Raw genomic sequence first — 9,325 nt, forward strand, 5'->3', positions numbered from 1 at the left:
GACATCAGTCACACAGCGATAAAAAGAAACACAAAAATGTCAAGAAGCTGTTGTATTATTAACTGCAATAGCCGGTCGCATGACAGCCACGGAAAGCCGACGGGTAAAGAGATCGGTTGTTATCGGATTACGTCGTTGAAGAGAAATTGTTCGAGCCATGTTTCCGAAGTAACAAAGAGGCGACTGGATTGCAGCCATTCAAAGACCAATTATAACGTCCCAGAACACTCCAGCTCACAGGTTAGTCTGCTCCAAGCATTTACACAAAGGTCAGTCTGCTGTTGTAGTTAATGCGTCATTTTTCTTAACATAATTGGTGATATAGGTTACAAGCAAGTCTGGCGCTGAACAGAAATTGTCGTGCTATGCTCCTTTGTTTATTGTGCATAAATAGTGAATTTTCCTGACACAATATTGTGTTTCGCTTCTGTTATTACCATGGTACAGTGACAAAAACATATACTTTTATTCACAGGATAAAACAGTTGTTTTGTATCAGCACTTCCAGTATGATGGCGCCTGTGTTTGGCTTCGCCGCTGCCGGGTGCAGTTTGTCACGTTCTATCGTCGTGTTTTTTTTCTCTACTCTGCTGTTTTTTATTTGTATCAATGATGTTCTGGCTGCTTTGGTTTATGATCCTTTGACGCTGTTATCAATCCGATCTTCAATGATGGCCCAAGATGTTTCATCGTCCTCCTCCTTTGGCACTTTCCATTCTCCGCACTTTTCCCCGCACTCCTTTGGCACTTTCCATCTACCGCCAGTGGCTGGATCCTCGGCCAGCGTTCTCAGCGTTCCCCGTAGATCACGGAGAAGAAGAGGAAGGAGATCAGGTATCCAGGTGAAGCTTAGGCTTTTCTGGCGACGGGGGCTGATTGGAAAGCGATGTCGTGCGTGCTCTGTTACTTACGCTCAAAACAGCTCCATAGAGAGGAATTTGTTCTCCACGGCCCTGCTTGGATATACAGGGCCTGGCTCTCCGAGACCGTGCTACCTCAGAAGGGTTCATCCAGACTCTCCTGCTGACTCGCTTTTCATCCCCTCGGTGAGTGGAATATACGAACGTGAAGGCTCTAATCTCGAGTATTTACGTCCTTTAACTCGAGCTTCTCCCAATAATGATGCTCTCACCCCGCTGACTATGGCGCTCTTTAATGCCCGATCTTTGACTAATAAATCGTTTGTGCTTAACGATTTTATTGCTTCTAAAAATCTGGACTTCCTGCTTCTGACCGAGACCTGGCAGCGGGGCTTGGACTATTCGTCTCTTATTGAAATGTGCCCAAATGGCTTTTCTGTCATCAGCCAGCCTCGGGGATCTGGTCGTGGAGGAGGTCTCGCGGTGGCATTTCAGAGCCGTTTCAACTGCCGTTCAGTGAAAGTTGGACACTTTCTTTCTTTTGAATTGCAGCTCATTAAAATCGGCAGTAAGGATCCTTTTTACTGTGCTGTGGTGTATCGTCCACCCGGCCCAAACAGCTTGTTTTTAGCGGAGTTTAGCGACTTCCTGTCCTCTACTATGAGGTTGTCCAAATTGCTTTTAGTGGGGGATTTTAATATACATGTTGATGATGAGTCCGACCTCTTTGCCAGGGGTTTTATCAACATTATGGATTCTTTTCATTTTATCCAGCATGTGTCCGGCCCCACACATAACAAAGGTCACACACTGGACCTTGTCTTTACCTTGGGTTTGAATATTGATTGTATTTGTTCTAAGGACATTTTTATCTCTGACCATTATTGTATTCTTTTTAACATGTCTTTTCATGAGCCTATGTCTCCTGTTCACCGGGCAGTTATGTCGCGCATTATAAATTCCTCCACAGCGCAGAAGTTCTCAGATGCTTTTAATTTAACACTATCCCCACAAAACGGTGTTGATTTCTCAACAGATCTATTTAATCATCATTGTCTTTCGATCTTAGATGAAATCTGTCCGGTTAAAATGAGACCTGTGCCTGTTTCCAAGTCCCTACCTTGGCTAAATGACAACATCCGCTCTATAAAACATAATTGTCGTAAAGCTGAGTGGTTATGGAGGAAAACTCATTTAAATGTTCATCTCCTTTATTTAAAGGATCTTTTAGCCTCTTTTAACAATGCTATTAGAGATGCAAGGGCTGCTTACTTTTCTCAGTTGGTTGCAAAGAGCAGAGGTAATCCTAAGGTCTTATTTGATACTATTACTGATATCATTACTCCTGCTCCACCTGCTGCCATTATTTCTTCTGCTGAAGACTGTGAAACATTTCTTGCTTTCTTTTTAGAAAAAATTAGCAATATAAGGAAAAAATTGTCCCCATCAGCATCTGCACTGTCAGTTCCCACGCCAGTTCGGCCTGTTGTTTTAGAAAGATTTTTACCTGTTTCACTATCCGAGCTGGGAAAAATAGTTAGTGCAACAAAAGTATCCTCTTGTTCACTCGACATTTTACCCGCATCGTTATTCAAAAATGTCTTTTACTCTATTGGTCCCTGTATGCTCACTATAATTAACACCTCTTTGGGATCTGACAAAGTCCCTGCTTATTTTAAAACTGCTGTTATATACCCCCTGTTAAAAAAGCCTATGCTGGACCCATCTCTCACTAGCAACTACAGACCGATCTCAAAAATACCGTTAATTGCTAAGATTTTAGAGAAGATTGTGGCTAAGCAGCTTACAGCAGTTTTAGACAAATATAATATCTTCAATAAATTTCAGTCTGGCTTTCGTAAAGCTCATTCTACTGAAACAGCCCTTCTTAGAGTTTCCAATGACATTCTGATGCAAAACGATGCAGGTAAGTGTTCTGTTCTCTTAATGTTGGATCTCACGTCAGCCTTTGACACCGTTGACCATTATATTTTGCTTGATAGGCTGAAATACTGGGTCGGTGTATCTGGGTCTGCCTTAGAGTGGTTCTCCTCGTATCTTTGTGAACGATACTCTTCTGTGGCAGTTTCTAAGTACAGGTCATCTTCTACGTCCCTGTCCTTTGGTGTGCCACAAGGCTCTGTGCTGGGGCCATTATTGTTTTTAATTTATTTACTTCCTCTCCAGCATATTTTGAGCCCTTTTGAGGATATTTGTTACCACTGCTACGCAGACGACATCCAACTCTATATATCTTTTAAACCTGAAGATGCTTCTAAGCTGCGGACTTTAAATGTGTGTTTGGAAACCATCAAAGGTTGGATGGCCGACAATTTCCTCCAACTAAATGAAAATAAAACTGAAGTCCTTTTATGTGCTCCAGACAGACATGTACCCAGCATAATGAATGCTCTTGGTCCCCTTTCAACATTTGTGAAACCATCTATCAGGAACCTAGGGATAACCTTCGATCCTGCTCTTACATTGGATATTCACGTCAAATCTCTGGTTCGGTCTTGCTTCTATCATTTAAGAAATATTTCTAAATTGAGCCCCATAATATCTCATACTGAACTGGAGATTGTTATTCATGCTTTTATTTCATCACGACTGGACTATTGCAATTCACTGTTCACATGTCTAAACAAAAGTTCCCTGGAGCGTCTGCAGACTGTCCAAAATGCTGCAGCAAGGCTTCTGACGAAAACATCGAAATACTCACATATAACACCGTTGCTTATACAGTTACACTGGCTCCCTATCGAATTCAGAGTCCACTTTAAGATTCTGGTTCTGACATTTAAGGCTCTTCAAGAACAAGCACCATCATACATCATTGAACTTTTACAGCCCTATGCCCCTAGTAGGTCTCTGAGGTCTTGTGGTCAGGGATTACTTGTTATTCAGTATACGAGACTGAAAACTAGGGGTGATCGAGCTTTTGCTACTGTGGCCACCAGACTGTGGAATTCTCTTCCTCAGAACTTAAGATCTGCTGATTCACTGATTACGATTTGTGAGACTGGTAAACTTATGATACATACGATGGTCTTTACTTTCTACACGGTGCATTTCAAGGTCCTGTACCCATCCGTCGGTAAACTGTACCTGGGCTTGTTGCAGTGACCTAAAGTTACTAAACTTCACGAGTGTATGCACTCACTCCAAGAACCGTATGATTATAAATATGAGCGTGGTGAAGTTGGGCAGCACGCTAACGTATTTTGTCCCTCTGTGTGCTCGTGAGGGTCTGACCCTTTCACTGGTTAGATTTTTTTCCTCGTATCTTTTCTTTGACTTTTCATCAAGTCTGTCTTTGTACGGACCGGCATTGTTCTCCTTCGTTTTGTACATACCTTTTTGGGGGGCAAAGACAAAGCAAGAATTTATTGGAACCGAAGAATGAACGTTTTGCGGTGCTGCAAATGCTTGCATTTGATGCAGGTACTTGGATTGTTTTGCCACGAGTTCACGGCATGCACTGCGTGAAAGTCATGTGGTCTGTCAATCTCTATAGGAAGAGGGCCATGTGACACATCAAACTTACTGGTAATGTCACAAGAAAAACAATGGTGTGCTTGGTTTCAACGTAACTTTATTCTTTCATGAGTTATTTACAAGTTTCTCTTTGTTCACAGCCATTGACATGTTGAAGAGGTTAACACGTGAGGAGCGGATCGAAATTGTGTTGATATCTGGTGAATGCAGTAACCGGGTCATTGCAGCAGATTTCAATGCAAGACACCCTACGAGACCACCCATCTCCCACGCTACAGTCAGCAAACTGCTTGCTAATAGTGATGGGATTTCCGGCTCTTTTTAGAGAACCGGCCCTTTCGGCTCCCAACCAGCTCTTCAGGTTGTTTTGTTGCTTTAATTAATTTATTATTAACAATAATATAAAATTATGCACAAAAGGAATTAGTAATGTAAAAAAACTTGGTTTTATTTATGTATGTTTATATATAAATATTTATGGGGGCCCCTAGAGACGAAACACGTACAAACTCCAAAGCACTTAGAAATTCCAAAGCACGTAAAAACTCCAAAACACATTTCTAACTGAACTTCCAAAACAGAGCTACCTAGATCATTTAAATTACACAATCGAATGCATGTCTATTGTTTTTGTATTAATACACAAACAATCATATATATATATATATATATATATATATATATATATATACAGTGGGGCAAAAAAGTATGTAGTCAGCCACCGATTGTGCAAGTTCCCCCACTTGAAATGATGACAGAGGTCAGTAATTTGCACCAGAGGTACACTTCAGGCAAACTACAGTTGTAGCCACAGCTGTCCTGGGGCAGACTGACAGAAGCGAGGCTGCCATATTGCGCCATCGGCCCCTCTGGCCAACACCAGTAGGTAAGTAGGGTAAAGTGTCTTGCCCAAGGACACAACGACCAGGACAGAGAGCCCAGGGATCGAACCGGCGACCTTCCGGTTACAGATGCGATTCCCAACCCCCTGAGCCACGGTCGCCCACAATACCCCACAGCTGGATACTGGAATGCCTAGAATTGTACAAGATCAACAGGACCCTAAGAGCCTTCATCAGGAACTCAATGGGGATGTGGCGTACAACACTAGAGGCCAACTCCAAGCCCATAGCACAAGTCACCATCAAGTGCGGGATCTACCAAGGAGATGCTCTGTCCCCACTGCTGTTCTGCATAGGCCTGAACCCCCTCAGTGAGATCATTAACAAGACTGGCTACGGATACCGACTACGGAACGGAGCAGTTGTCAGCCACCTCCTGTACATGGATGACATCAAGCTGTATGCCAAGAGTGAACGAGACATCGATTCACTGATCCACACTACCAGGCTATACAGCAATGACATTGGAATGTCGTTCGGACTGGAGAAGTGTAGTCGGATGGTAACAAAGAGAGGAAAGGTAGTCAGAACTGAGGGGATTGGACTACCAGAAGGCAACATTGCAGACATAGAGGACAGTTACAAGTACCTGGGGATCCCGCAGGCAAATGGGAACCATGAAGAGGCCGCTAGAAAAGCTGCAACCACCAAGTACCTGCAGAGGGTCAGGCAAGTCCTGAGGAGTCAGCTGAATGGTAAGAACAAGATCCGGGCCATCAACACATACGCCCTGCCCGTGATCAGGTACCCTGCTGGGGTAATAGGCTGGCCAAAGGAGGAGATAGAAGCCACTGACATAAAGACAAGAAAGCTCCTTACCATGCATGGAGGGTTTCACCCCAAGTCCAGCACCCTGAGGCTGTACGCTAAGCGGAAGGAAGGGGGCCGGGGACTGGTGAGTGTCAGCACCACAGTCCAGGATGAGACAAGGAACATCCAAGAATACATTGGGAAGATGGCCCCAACTGACCGAGTGCTCAGTGAATACCTCAGGCAGCAGAAACCCAAGAAAGAGGAGGGAGACGAGGAACCATCATGGAAGGACAGGCCCCTGCACGGTATGTACCACCGGCAGATAGAGGAGGTGGCTGATATCCAGAAAGCCTACCAGTGGCTGGACAAAGCTGGACTGAAAGACAGCACAGAGCACAATCATGGCAGCACAAGAACAAGCTCTGAGTACAAGATCCATAGAGGCTGGGGTCTATCACACCAGGCAAGACCCCAGGTGCAGGCTGTGTAAAGATGCCCCAGAGACAATCCAGCACATAACAGCAGGGTGCAAGATGCTAGCAGGCAGGGCATACATGGAACGCCATAACCAAGTGGCCGGCATAGTGTACAGGAACATCTGTGCCGAGTATAACCTGGAAGTCCTGAGCTCAAAATGGGAGATGCCCCCAAGGGTGGTGGAGAATGACCGAGCTAAGATCCTGTGGGACTTCCAGATACAGACGGACAAAATGGTGGTGGCTAACCAACCGGACATAGTGGTGGTAGATAAACAGAAGAAGACGGCCGTAGTGATCGATGTAGCAGTTCCCAATGACAGCAATATCAGGAAGAAGGAACACGAGAAGCTGGAGAAATACCAAGGGCTCAGAGAAGAGCTCGAGAGGATGTGGAGGGTGAAGGTAACGGTGGTCCCCGTGGTAATCGGAGCACTAGGTGCGGTGACTCCCAAGCTAGGCGAGTGGCTCCAGCAGATCCCGGGAACAAAATCGGAGATCTCTGTCCAGAAGAGCGCAGTCCTGGGAACAGCTAAGATACTGCGCAGGACCCTCAAGCTCCCAGGCCTCTGGTAGAGGACCTGAGCTTGAAGGATAAACCACCCGCAGGGGCGCGCTGGGTGTTTATATATATATATATATATATATATATATATATATATATATATATATATAAATAATTGAAGAAGAACTTAATTTACCTGTTACTACCACACACCCAATTCGATTGTTGGTACTTGCTGGCTTGTGTAGCCACTAGGTAACAAAAGCTCAACACGACCCATAGCATCCTGGAGCACTTCCGTTGTGTTTTGGAGTGTGTACGTGCTTTGTCTCTAGGGGCCACTGTAAATATACTTTTATTTATTCACTCCACATATAATGTAATAAATAAATTATAAAATACAAAAACAACTATTTACATTTCATACATTTCAACTTTTAACTTCTTAAATTTTCAGCTTTTTCCTTTTGAACAAATTTAAAGTGAAACAACACAAAAAAACTGCAAACCACAACGCAATAAATTATGGAGAAAAAAAAGGGGGGGGGGGGGGGGACGCCCAGATCTTTAATTAAGGGAAACGTTGGCATTCAGAAATATTAATGTCACACTCAACTGACTGCGTTTTATCTTCCCATTGCACTGATGGGTGGACAGTTCTCAGGTGACTGTGCATGCTGTTTGTGGAGCCGGCTCTATATGATATCCTTTTCTTGTAGACTCTACACTCTGCCTTTGTTTTGTCAATAAGATTATGTACCTTGTACTCGGATTACTCAACTGGGTACAAGGAAAAACTAATAAATACTGAGTCTGCGATCGAAGAAAGCAAGCGGCTTTATAATAGCAGTAATGTGGGCTCGCTTACTAAAACGTGTTAACATCCTGGCTGTAGCACTTTGTATAGCTTGGAGGTATGAGAGAGAAGAGCCAGTAAACAAGATAAAAGGTCAAATCGCAGTGATACCGTACGATCAGTAGGGATGGGTATCGTTTAGGTTTTATCCGATACCAGTCCCAAAGCGGTACTTTTGAAACGGTGCCGGTGCTTAAACGGTGCTCAAACCGGTGCTTAAAGAATGGAGAACACACACTTTGTCCAAAAACCTCTCATGTTAGTTGCTAGTTCACCTTACATGCATTAATTTAATAACGTTTAATAACGCAGAGAAGAACGGCTGCTGCTGCCATCATCATCCTCATCATTTCTGCTACACTGGCAGGGCTAGGGGCCAGGACTCTGCTCTTCGGGTTTTTGGGGGATGTTGCTAACTCCGGGTCCGATAACAGGCACCACACCCGCAGTAGATGTGCTCGGTGTGAGGTCTCGCAGCAAGCTATCAAATATGGTGCATTTCTCGGCGCTATGCGCCGCCAGGTGTTTCATCAGATTCGAGGTGTTACCTCCTTTGCACATTATCACAGTATCACCTTAAAGCACTTGTTGCAGGCTGCTGAGTTTGCATCTTTTGCTGTGAAGTACAGCCAGACTATTGACCACTTCGCCTTGGGCATTTTTAATCTGTAGCTCTGCTCTAAAAGAACGAACGTACCTGGACCCGCCTACTATCCTTGGAAAGGTAAAATGATTGGCTAGAATCCAAAGTGTGTGACATCTCATGGGGGGAAAAAGCACCGAAATAAACACCGAAATGTGCGCTGCTTTTCGGTCTGGTTACTACCGTTTATGTCAGAACCGGTGCCATTACCGGTACCCATCCCTAACGATCAGTGGTAAATAGACCTGCACCTGCAGGCCCCACACAAAGGACAGCTACTCCTCTCTTTCTGTTTTATTTTGTTCAGAGTTTTCTGCAGAAATCTGAGCAGTCTGTGCTCGAACATGTGCGTGTCCTTCTACTGCTGCAGGTTTGTGAACCAAAGTCTATCACTGTCCCACACGTTTCACTGAAAACCAGTTTAAATCAGACTTACAGCTGTGAAGGATTCAGCCTCAGCTGATTGGCTCTCCTCAGCAGCGCGCCTCTCTCCTTCGTGCTGCTCCAGAAATCAAAAAAAGACATTTTTCTGTCTTCGGCGTCCCACCTCTCACTGATACAGCTCTGTCTGTCTCTCTGTCTGAATCTGTTTTCAGTGATCAGCTCTCTGCTCCAGCTGTTTGTCAATGGCTCCTCCCACATTAGTTACAAGACACACACAAAGAAACAGATGTAGGAACTGTGTTCTCCCAAAGAGACTCCCACATCCTGATTTCCTGGAAACAGTCTGTCTATCACACACACACACACACACACACACACACACACACACACACACACACACACACACACACAAAGTCTTCTGATTTTTGTTTGTTTGTGAAGAAACACA

The 9,325-nt window shown here is 44.3% G+C and overlaps 1 protein-coding gene across 1 annotated transcript in view; it reads right to left on the reverse strand.

Annotated features, from left to right (window-relative positions):
• LOC113024983 (sodium channel protein type 4 subunit alpha B-like) overlaps positions 1-9,082 on the reverse strand; it is a 70,147-nt gene extending 61,065 nt beyond the window's left edge. Inside the window, exon 1 of the mRNA XM_080304027.1 lies at positions 8,930-9,082. Coding sequence (XP_080160153.1) covers positions 8,930-9,018 — 89 coding nt within the window. The 5' untranslated portion in view covers positions 9,019-9,082. The remainder of the gene's footprint in view (positions 1-8,929) is intronic.
• Positions 9,083-9,325: the final 243 nt, after the last annotated feature.

The sequence above is a fragment of the Astatotilapia calliptera genome, chromosome 7 (assembly GCF_964374335.1).
Source record: "Astatotilapia calliptera chromosome 7, fAstCal68.1, whole genome shotgun sequence".
Taxonomy (NCBI): Eukaryota; Metazoa; Chordata; class Actinopteri; order Cichliformes; family Cichlidae; genus Astatotilapia; species Astatotilapia calliptera.